The following is a 12,500-nucleotide window of genomic DNA, read 5'->3' on the forward strand; positions in this document are numbered from 1 at the left end:
ACCCCATTAACACCATCTCCACCATTAAACATGGAGTTGGAAACATTATGCTTTGGGTTGTTTTTCTGCTAAGGGGACAGGACAACTTCACCGAATCAAAGGGACGATGGACAGGGCCATGTACCATCAAATCTTGTGTGAGAACCTCCTTCCTTCAGTCAGGGCATTGAAAATAAGTCATGTATGGGTATTACAGCATGACAATGACTCAAAACATGGCAACAAAGGAGTGGCTCAAGAAGAAGCACATTAAGGTCCTGGAGTGGCACAGCCAGTCTCCAGACCTTAAGCCCATAGAAAATCTGTGGAGAGAGCTGAATGGTCGAGTCGCCAAACTTCAGCCTCGAAACCTTAATGACTTGGAGAGGATCTGCAAAGAGGAGTGGGACAAAATCCCTCCTGAGATGTGTGCAAACCTGGTGGCCAACTACAATAAACTTCTGACCTCTGTGATCACCAACCAAGTACTTTACATTTACATTTACATCATTTGGCAGATGCCCTTATCCAGAGCGACTTACATTATCTCATTTTTATATAGCTGAGCAATTGAGGGTTAAGGGCCTTGCTCAGGGGCCCAACAGTGGCAGCTTGGTGTTCCTGGGATCGAACTCACAACCTTCCGATTGGTAGCCAAACACCTTAATCACTAGGCTTACTAGTATGTAAGTACGTAAGTATGCTACCGTAAGTACTGAGTCATGTTTGGCAAAGAGGTCTTTTTTTAAATGTGTTTTTCTGGATTTTTTTTTGTTATTCTCTTACTGTTAAAATAAAACATACAAAATCGGCAGGGGATCAAATAAATATACGCTCTGTATTAACTGAAAAAAAAAAAAAAAAAAGGAATTTGTGTCTGTTTTGTCGTGTCTACGTTCAACATTGAACGTCTCGGTCAAGTACCATTGCCCAGTGGAGGTTAACATGATGCTCCTATGAAAGTAGACACTCAGGGCTTCAAGTATGTGTAGTTTTTCATAAGCAGGTATGTTTTCACCTAGTGGTGACTCAAGAAGAGTGAACAACACACTGAAAGCCATTCATTTGCTTCTACTGATTGAAAATGTAGAGGGGCACGGTGGCTTAGTGGTTAGCACGTTCGCCTCACACCTCCAGGGTTGGAGGTTCGATTCCCGCCTCCGCCTTGTGTGTGTGGAGTTTGCATGTTCTCCCCGTGCCTCGGGGGGTTTCCTCTGGGTACTCAGGTTTCCTCCCACGGTCCAAAGACATGCATGGTAGGTTGATTGGCTGGAATCTCTGGAAAATTGTCCGTAGTGTGTGATTGCGTGAGTGAATGAGAGTGTGTGTGTGTGCCCTGCGATGGGTTGGTACTCCGTCCAGGGTGTATCCTGCCTTGATGCCCGATGACGCCTGAGATAGGCACAGGCTCCCCGTGACCCGAGGTAGTTCAGATAAGCGGTAGAAAATGAGTGAGTGAGTGAGAGAGTGATTGAAAATGTCTGACAAGATGATTTCCAATCTGCTGACTGAATGGAACACCAGCGAACTGGTGAAAAGGGTTAAAGATACTAAAGAGAGCAAACAGAAAATTAGTAGCAACAGAGATAAATCAAATGTTCCCTGGTTACTTAAAACAAATACTGTTACTTATTCAGGTATCAGTATCAGTATCAGTATCAGTAAGAGCCAAAAACATACTTGGTCTGAAATGAAACTGGTGCATCCTTAGTTTAAATGTGTGGAGAAAGATAGAGAAGGAGGGAGAGATAACGAGAGAGAATGACAGAGCAGGGACCTTAATCAATACTTTGACTCCATGTCATTGTCTCCTCCTCTTTTTCTACACGTCACATGACACCATGCAGTGAAGTGAGCACCCCCACCGAAAGCCAGACAAAAAGACTCATCACGTAATGAGGAATGTGAAGATCACGAATCCATCACAATTCCTTCATCTCCGCTGCTCGAGACACAGAAACACATCTTACAAATCTCTTCACTCTTATTCCACATGCATTTTTTTTTTTATTTTACATTACACTCTAATCTAGTGAAGCCTAGTTTGGACAGCATTTACGATGGTCCAAATTCTCATAGCCTTAAAGATGTCCCTCTGTTTATAGTCATCACTCCGTTTGTTTCATTTTATCTGACAAGAGTGTAGAACTGGCCTCCTGGCTACAACATGACCTCCGGAATGGACGTTTCTATGAGATGTTTTGTCAGCTTCCCATTCTCACCAGTTTCCACAAACGTGCACTAAAATATCCTGAATGGAAAAAAATCATCGAATCCAAAGAAAATGCCTTTTTCTGCTGGCCAAGGCAAACAAAGGAATGCATAAAAACCCCGCTGAGCGATCGTTATTGACACGTCTAAAAATAGCACCTTCCCTTTTATTCTCGTTATTTATTTATTTCCCTGTGCTCTCTCTCTCTCTCTCTCTCTCTCTCTCTCTCTCTCTCTCTCTCTCTCTCTCTCTCTCTTTCTCTCTCTCACATCTCTCTCTCTCTTTCTCTCTCTCTCTCTCTCTCTCTCTCTCTCTCTCTCTCTCTCTCTCTCTCTCTCTCATCTCAGCCCCTACTCCATACACACACTTCCAAAATTTAGCATTTAGTTGCCTGGCAACGCCTGCCTCAAAGGCTACTCGCCTGAACACGGGGGCCGCCGTCTCGTTCTTTTTAAGGCACAGCACACCAGTTAGAGGGAGGAAGCATAAAGAAAAAAAAAGACAGAAAAAAGGGAGTAAAGTCGGATCAACCTCTTCCTCCTGCAGTCTCTCCACGCTGGATTCCTCTGTGGCAGAGCAGCTAGTCTGAACACAGGCTAATTGCATAATCATCACAAGTGTTCACGTCCACTAGGGAACTGAAAGAGTCTCATTTCAGATGTATAATACGGCTCAGCAGCTGAAAAAGCTCATTTGAGTTTAGTGCTCTCTTTTTGTCAGGCTGTAATTGACCTTCTGGACATGTAATAACACTGGAAGAGCTTCATTTGGAGTGTCATTCACGCTGAGCGCAAGAGAGCGTGATTGGAGATGTTTTTTTTTTTGTTTTTTTACAAACCAGGGGTTAAGCTGCTCTCTCAATAAAAAGCTCTGTTTGGCTCTACCGAGGCAGTGCTGATCCGGACCCGAAACCCAGCATGGAAGAGCGTCTCGACTCATCTGGCAATCAGGAATCTGTGACTAAGGCACTATAAGTACACGCTGTTCCAGTCACTCATGGCTGCATCTGGACTTGTTTCTTGCACGCTGCTGTGGGGCTAAGTGAGACCCCCACTGATCAATCACTGACATGCAAACACTAATCAAACCACAGTGAAGCAACTCACAAAACCCATGCTATATACTCAGGATGTAACTCAGTACAAGTACATCGTTCGAATTGAACCCAAGATGAGATCTAGATGAGGCTAAAAGTGTGCATTGAGATTGAGATCCCACAGAACACAACCTAGTTATATGATGAATTATTTATGACACACTGACCGTGCTGGCATTTCTGTCTCTGGAGTTTTTATCTTCTCAATTCAGTCATTTTCCAGCCAGCTCTCCCTAATCATAAAACGTCTTAAGAAGAAGACTCGTGCGTGTGTTTTTCCTGACATGTAAAGCCAGCAACCCATCCAACTGCTACTCCTGCTGTATCACAGAGCTGTCTACCCTCTTCCTCATACATGCCTGTGATTGGCTAGTGTTGCTATGATTGACAGATGAGAGAGAGCATGCTTCTCCTTCATAGAGTGAACACCAGTTTTGCTCTCTTGGCTCCTGGCCATTGCTGATCCGCTTGCTTTTCTGCTTACAGTTTCAAATACTCAAAGAAAATAGGTTCACATATAGATAATAATAATAATAATAATAATAATAATAATAGTAATAATAATAATAATTCATTTTATTTATAGTATTTCAAGTCACTCAAAGTCACCATACAAATTCAAACAATAAATAATAGAATAGTAAACAACAATAAACAATATAAAAAAAAAAGTTGTATAACGTTATCTAACATTAAACATAAGGAGATTTAAGCGCAGCCTAAGATCTCATGGAATAAACACTTCTGAACAAACCGAACGTTTGTTACTGTTATGAGCCGTTACAAACAGGAGTCACATAGTGTCACATACTCATCACCGGGCATTTACACCTCCATTCCCCTTTGTATTACTTCATGATTTTTAAATTAGTTGGCATTATTTATGGACTTTATAAGTGTGAAATTAAACCAACACAACCACAGACTTGCATTTGTCTCGTTCAGGTTTTCCTCGGCAGGTCTCTTTATATTGTAAGGAGGAGTGCAAAAAAGAAGAAGTGAAAAAAAGGAGAAGTGTAAAAACAAAAAAAAAAAAAAAAGGAAATTGAAATTGAAACTAATAATTCTAATCGAGTTTACCCACGATTCCTACACATTTCTATTTTCCTTCACATGACCCCTGAACACTGGGTAGCTCTCTTATGAACACACATTAACACCATGGGTAGTTATTTACCTGGATCAATAATCTTTTCTTAAGCTTCTGGGAACTCAACACTATCTCTGTGTTAACGATCGGACTGAGGCTGAGTGAGAATACGCAGTTTGCATGAACACGGTTCAATTAATATTGTGCTTTTTTAATATCATTTATCTTATTATTTTATGTTTCCAATTTGATCTGATTAGTGAAGTGATAAAAAAAAAAATAAATAAATAAAAAAATTCCAGAATTGTGTGCATCATCTGCTTAGTTTGGCATTAATCAAAAACAAAAATTCAGTTCTGATGATGAATAAAATCAACCAAGTCACCCAACCAATAACATAAACCAAGTCAAATTACAATAGAAACAGTCCGTTAGAATGCTAGTCCATTCTCTTATAGCCCAAAAGAGTAAAAATGAATGAAAATTAAGATTAATTAAAAAACAACCTGATAGAAAATAACATCTGGGGGAAAAACAAAAACAAAATAAAACATTCTTTTTTGTAATAAAGAATAAGCTTACAACTTTTTTTTTTTTTTTTTTTTACAAAGGGACAGAATGTTAGCTACACTTAATGAGTCTTTAATTGTGAATAAACTAGTAATCAGTAATGATTAAGTGACCTTAATATTTACAACATCCCTATATCCTTAATATTAACAACCCAATTGTATGTAATTGGACCTTCGTAATTTTTAGTTAAAACTCCTTCATAACTCCCGAGGGTCCTTTATTTTGTACCCGTGGGAAGCCTTAAAAGAGTTTTCTCTTTTAGAAAGCTCCAGGTTGAACCACAGTTGGAGCTTAAAATACTCATGAAGAAGAAGAAGAAGAAGAAGAAGAAGAAGAAGAAGCCTTTTCACAAATCAGCATGTTACAGCACAGTGAAATGCTTTACGTGCTACTGAGTCAGGATCCTCTCAAGGTTTCTCCCTCATATCATCTCAGGAAGTTTTTCCTTGCCGCCATTACGGATTGAAGTTACTCTAGCAACTCCTTTCCAACTTCAAACAATTTTTAATCTGTGTCCATACTTCTGTAAAGCTGCTTTGAGACAATGTCAATTGTTAAACACGTTAGACAAATAAATTGAATTGAATTGAATTGAAATGAATTGAAATGAGTTGTAACACTGGGATTGATCATTGGGATTGACTGATACAGTGAAGCAAAATTATCTGCCAAAAGAATAAAAATCTTAAAGTTTTCCCCAAGTTTTCCCCAAAAATCGGCTTAAAGATCTTATATTTTGTTTACTGTAATCTTTTAAGAAATAGTCGATCACTCTGACTAGATTCAAGACATTATCTAATATGCTAAGATGTCTTTTTTTCCCACAGTATATATTTTTTTTTGTGTGTGTTTTTCAGAATTTCAGAACAATTTCTTCACATATTCCAGATTAGAAAGTTGGGGTCAGAGCTCAGGGTCAGTTGACACAGTCAACACAGCAGCAGTGAAGCAGCGAGGGTTAAGGGCCTTACGAGACGGCTTGAGAGCCAGGTAGGCAGGAAACGTGCTGAAAATCTTGTAGGGTTTTTTTTAACTGATATTTTGCCTGTTGTGACTTTTTATGTTTGCTTTGCTAAAGCAGAGGTTTACAGGCATTGTGTGTTGGACTGGTAGTGTGTTGTGGGGTCATTTGTCATCGGTTTCTTACACATTTTTCACCCCTTGCTCTCTCTCTCTCTCTCTCTCTCTCTCTCTCTCTCTCTCTCTCTCTCTCTCTCTCACCGTGAGCCTCATGAGGCAATGAGGGCATTGGGCTTCCGTTTAACAGGAGGCAGTGAAATAAAAAGTATTGAGAAATGAGCATTCTGGACGACTACTCTCTCTTTCTCTCTCTCTCTTAAACACACACACACACACACACACACACACACACACACACACACACACACACACACACACACATCATTTCCTCACCATGCTATACAAACACATTAGCTGTATATTAACTGCACTTCACAGCACACAGAGCATCAGAGTTAGTGCAGCTTGTCATGTTTTTGGAGTCGAATCAAATATGTTTAAGCTGCGCTCGAAGGTTTTGAATAGAGGGAGAATAAGTTCAAGCATTTTTTTCCACACAAAAAAAAACACAGTAACGTTCAAGAAGCTGCACGACTAAATAAAAGAACCTAAAAACCACCTGTATTTGTTAATAATTAACTCCTACTAGAGCATCAGGTTAGATGAGCCTCAGCGATTTGAAAACAAAATTTAAAACGTCCTTCAAACGTATTTATTTTATGAAACGCTAGCTTCTTTGTGACAAGTTTCAAATGCTCTGCGACAAAATGCTTTTTTTTTATTTCATAGATGCTTCGACAACACTTAAGGAACGATTACTCCGAGCCAGTAAAAAAACTGAGCAAGATGATTCCTTTAAGTGAATTTGATTTATGTTTGTATGTATGTACAGTATGTGTGGTTTCAGGAACTCACAGAATGGCCTCACATTTTGTAAAAGTTTTGTTCTTCCTACTGACCCTCTTCTGTTTACTCCCATCCATCATTCTATTTACTCTCTGTTTTTTTTTTCTCTTTCATCTCTTTCCCTCTTTCACATTTTTGGCAAGTTCTTGTATCCAGTCCAGAACATTTTCTCTGTAACAGAAGCCAGCTTCACCCTTTGGTGCTTATTAGTTTGGACGAACACACAACTATAATCTTTCTACACTGTTCGCTGGCATAAACTATCACACACCTACGCATGTGTTTAGAGGTACAATTTTTAAAAGCGACTTAAAATTAAACAAGCATTTAAATATTAGTCTAGGTAACATTCTGTTACAACAGATTCGTTCATATCGTCTTCATCTTCGTCTTCATCTCAGAAGTTTTCCAAACACCAGGTCTTTACCTGTCATCTGTCAGACCTGGTCTTTGTAGCGTAATATAAATAGTGTAGATGGCTATCTTACCTGCTCGAGGCGGTTCGAGAGTGTGGTTCTCGATTCCGTCTTGCATCAGCTTGCGTCCGGTCCAGTCGCGGCCGACGTCTTCAGCAGGATCTGAGCTTGAAGATTCGGTCACTGTAAGATAGCAGGAAAGGAAAGAGTGGATCTGGATCAAACTCTCTGATCACCACTTGAAGTGATTAGACTTATGTCAATTTCTTTATGGGATGTTTTGTAACTGAGTAAATCACACTTATCTTTAGAATTCTTTAGATCCGTTCAAATTGAATAGAATTTGGGTAATTTCTGCCTAATTTTTTCACCTTCCAGTTCACACCCACCAGCCAGCTATCCCTACCAACCAGAGAAGGTCAACGCTAAGACCTGCTTGTACTTTCCGAGACACATGAAGCCAACCAACCAAATCTTTTTTAAACTGCTCTTGGAGGAATTTTCAATCTGCTCCTCTTCCGCATACATGAGCTTACAGAACCTGTGCTTGGATAATGTCATCTGATTGACAGGGTAAACAAGAGTAAACCATCCTTCCTACCCAGACAGCACAGCCAACTTTGTTCCCTTAGCTCGGGTCTTCATCAGTGAACATTTGAAGACTTTGGCAGGAAGGAATTAGTGTTTAGTCTCTTATTATTATATTTAGTTTATAATGAACTCAGAAATTACTCTGACGCAATTGAAATTGAAATTGGTTACGCAATTTCACTCAAATACACACTGTTGTAGAAAGGACATTATTTACATTGACATTATTTACATTATGTACATTAAATAAGGATGAGGTTCCCTTCTGAGTCTGGTTCCTCTCAAGGTTTCTTCCTCATATCATCTCAGGAAGTTTATCCTCGCCACCATTATGGATTGAAGTTACTCTTTAAACTTCAAACAATTTTTATTCTGTGTCCATACTTCTGTAAAGCAAATAAACAAATAAATTTAATTGAATTTAGCTCCTGGGTAACCATGGTAACGCTTTGAGTCATCTTTGGGATTGATCTCCATACAATAAAGAGTAAACTTTACATCACCGATACACTGCAAAAAACGGAAATATATCTTGAGTATAGTTAAAATGAGCTCCTGTTAAAATATTACAAAAGATTATTACCTTCTAGACATATCTTACTATTCATAAGCTTTAAATTTTGCAAATTTAAAGATTTATTTTCTAGAAAGAAGCAAAATTATCTGCCAAAAGAATAAAAATATCTAAAGCTTAAAATCAGCCCCAAAAATCGGCTTAAAGATCTTATACATTGTTTACTGTAATCTTTTAAGAAATTGTCGATTAATCCGACCAGACTCGAGACATTATCTCTTGCTAAGATGTGTTTTTTTCCCACGGTATATTATTTTTACTGTTTTTTTTTTTTTAGAATTTAGCTTCAACAAATTCCACCAGGTTTTATCCACAAATATAACATCTTTACAACAATTCAAGAACTAGACAATCGCTGAAGCAGATATTTTTGTTTGTAAGCCAAAAAAGTAGCATTAAAACATGTCGCTGAGGCCTGAGAGACAACTGTGAAGAAAAAACATTTACACACTGCATCAGAAAACCAATCGCTCTTCACACACATACACACACAAACACAGAGCATCTTTATTTCTGCTCTCATGAGTGGGTCACTTGGAAGCGCTTTAGATTGAAGTAGTATTTTCATCGACCCTGTGACTGATTTGACTCATCAGGTGAAGAGGAACAAAATGAACAAGGCAAATATTGAGCCTTGCAGTGGGTGCGAGCAGCTCGTATTTATTTTCCTTGCTGATTCGCTCTGGCACTCGGATTCCCTGCGAGATTAATTACGACAACTGGCTGCGGAGTTAAATCCGTGAGTAATCACATGCTAATGCTGAGCACTGTTAAACATTATGACAAGTTGATTTGATGGGTCACTTCTGTGGTGAGTCATTGTATCTGAATCAAGGGGGCTTTTTTTTTGAAAAAGCTGTCTTTAGCTTACAGCGATATGCAAATGAATACATACAATAAATGAGAAGAAGAGCACTTGTTGAAACGCAGTTTCGTATAACGGGCTATTTGATATTGGCTAGTTGTCAAAGATGTGTTTAGAAAAACTGAGCTTGAATATTCATTTACCAGAAAAAAATAGCTACATTTACACCAACTAATCTTCTCCACATATTTATGTATATTAAGAGGCACAACAAACAAAGTCAATATGTCAACAAACAAAGTCTATACTTAAAAAGTCGACCCAGAGTTTCATTTTAACGTCAAACTCGGATGGCACTGAAGATAGATTTGTCCATGAATGAACACACATATTGGTGTGAACAAGCCTGTGGTCCTTCAAGCACTTTGAAGCTCAGACAAAGATAAGAGTGTTGAGTCTCATTCATTCATTCATTCATCTTCTACCGCTTATCCGAACTACCTCGGGTCACGGGGAGCCTGTGCCTATCTCAGGCGTCATCGGGCATCAAGGCAGGATACACCCTGGACGGAGTGCCAACCCATCGCAGGGCACACACTCTCATTCACTCATGCAATCACACACTAGGGACAATGTTCCAGAGATGCCAATCAACCTACCATGCAGGTAGGAAGGAAGGGGTAGGGGAGGAAACCGGAGTACCCGGAGGAAACCCCCGAGGCACGGGGAGAACATGCAAACTCCACACACACAAGGTGGAGGCGGGAATCGAACCCTGACCCTGGAGGTGTGAGGCGAACGTGCTAACCACTAAGCCACCGTGCCCCCAGTGTTGAGTCTCTTTCCAGTAAAATGACTTTGGCTTCAGTGAAGCTCTGTTATTTCCAATTATAGGAGCGGCATATTTTTATTCTCATCGCCAGCAGATCTTTTGGATGAAACCCAAAGTGAGTACTTCATCTTGAACCCTAGACCATGCTTGAGTGAATGAATTATTTATATCAATTATTTGTGACCTGTTCAATACAAATCAACAGGATCATAGCACAAGAAAAAAAAATCATTTTCGGTTCCTTGTTCAAACATTCACACATAAAAATAATCCCTTATCTCTCGCTCTTTCTCGGTCTCCTTACTGAATGTACTTTATTTAGACCTTCCATTTTGCCAAGCTATATATGGAGAAAATCTACCGTGTGCTTTAATGCCGTCATTCCATCATCGCACATCGACAATAAAAATGAAACACGGCTCTTACTGCCACATACGGAGACGAGCACGTCTGTGGCAAGGTGGGTATATTTACCCGCTAAGTGATACACATCATCAAGCCGAGACAGAACGGAGAAAGGAGGGAGGGAGAGATGGATGGAAGAATGGAGGGGGTCACAGACAAGAGACACGGCGAGGGAAAGAGAAAGGGAGGAGGCATGGACAGGAACACATTGTTCTGTTATCCAGATTTGTTTAATGATCATCAGGTAGCAGCCAGCACTCCTTCTTTTCGGTTCTATTCACAGTTTTGAGGATTCGTCTACGGTTCCGGAGAACATGTCACTCATGGTCACTCATCAGCCAAGAACGGTGTGCCACCTTGTCTTTCATGCTGCAGGCGTGAAGAGAACGTGGCCTCAAGCAATACGCAAGTCAAATGAGCCTCGTCCACATCAGTGTGCGGCAGACATCACATGCATAATAAACACACGCTTTTAAAAGGTTCTCCAGGAGCGGTGGGGTTTGCTTCTGTGGATGATTAATGATTCAATGAGACACCGTGAACACTGAACACTCTGTATTGGATGAAAGATCCTTTTGTAACTTATTAATATCTCTGTAGCTGGAAACAGGTTATTTGTTCCTTATTGGTTCCTTAAAACATATTTCATCAGAGTTATTTATTAAAAAATGTCTTATTTAACGAAAAGAATGTGAAACCATGATGAGGTTTGGTGTAAGGAGATTTTTCTTGGTATCATAACAAGCAACATCTCCTTTAAAAGAGAAAGCATGAGGATGGTATAAAAATATCCTCCAGGAGTTTTTATGTGATTGTCGAGGTGCTCGTGTTCAACGCATACAAACTGAAGACGGCTTTAACTGCGTGTTGTCATGATGTCACACGGAGGCCTAAGTCTGCAGACAATCTGCGATAATTCGGAAAAATTAAAAGCTCCTCCTTAAATATAGCCTAAATAAGTATTTGTGGTTTTTTTGGTAATTCCAACGCCTGGGTCAAGTTTATAGCTTTTACAGAGTATCCAACTCGCCTCAAGACGTTCCACAACACAAAACGATGTTTTGGCTTTCCTCAACTGTGAAATAAATTTCTATTCATTTATTAATGCATTCAAAAATATTAATTAATGGTAAACTGCTGTGGTGAATAAAAAACAAACGGTTTCAGAGAGCTGTAATCGGAAGATAATCAATGTAATGATAGTCAATGATAATCAATGATAATCAATTCGGAGAAGTAACAGTAGCTCCACTGCATCACACCACCCTGTCACTAATGTCCATCTGATCTCAGATCAGTTTATGATCATAAATCAGATTTATGCATTTGTTTTTGATGCAAAACAAAACTCTATTCATTCACTCTATTCATACCACCAGCTTTTTCTTACTGTAGCAGTAAGGAGGAAATTCTACTCAGACAGACAAATTAGAGACACGTGTATGTGCGATGTGGATCGGACATACGGTTGTGATACACTTCCGCAGCACATCTGGGGTGAATTGTAGGCAGTGCGGTGTCAGTGTGAAATTATCAGACAGCACTGAACTCCAACCAGGTTCAGAAGTAAGTCTGAATGAAATTAGGCAGTGGTAAAAAAAAATGTAGCAGAGCTAACACTGGATTTGTGTAACTTTTATCATTGGTACAGTAGATCATTTACAAATCTGTCCTATCTATCTATCTATCTATCTATCTATCTATCTATCTATCTATCTATCTATCTGTCTGTCTGTCTGTCTGTCTGTCTGTCTGTCTGTCTGTCTGTCTGTCTGTCCGTCCAGCTGTCCTATCTATCTATCTATCTATCTATCTATCTATCTATCTATCTATCTATCTATCTATCTATCTATCTATCTATCTATATATCTATCTGTCTGTCTGTCTGTCTGTCTGTCTGTCCGGCTGTCCTATCTATCTATCTATCTATCTATCTATCTATCTATCTATCTATCTATCTATCTATCTATCTATCTGTCTGTCTGTCTGTCTGTCTGTCTG

At 39.4% G+C, this 12,500-nt stretch overlaps 1 protein-coding gene across 1 annotated transcript in view; it reads right to left on the bottom strand.

Moving 5' to 3' along the window:
* LOC132841039 (sodium/potassium/calcium exchanger 3) overlaps positions 1–12,500 on the bottom strand; it is a 44,621-nt gene that overhangs the window by 25,864 nt on the left and 6,257 nt on the right. The window contains exon 2 of the mRNA XM_060863203.1: positions 7,365–7,475. Within this exon, the coding sequence (XP_060719186.1) occupies positions 7,365–7,475 (111 nt within the window). The remainder of the gene's footprint in view (positions 1–7,364; positions 7,476–12,500) is intronic.

This window comes from Tachysurus vachellii, chromosome 26 (assembly GCF_030014155.1).
Source record: "Tachysurus vachellii isolate PV-2020 chromosome 26, HZAU_Pvac_v1, whole genome shotgun sequence".
In the NCBI taxonomy this organism is placed as follows: Eukaryota; Metazoa; Chordata; class Actinopteri; order Siluriformes; family Bagridae; genus Tachysurus; species Tachysurus vachellii.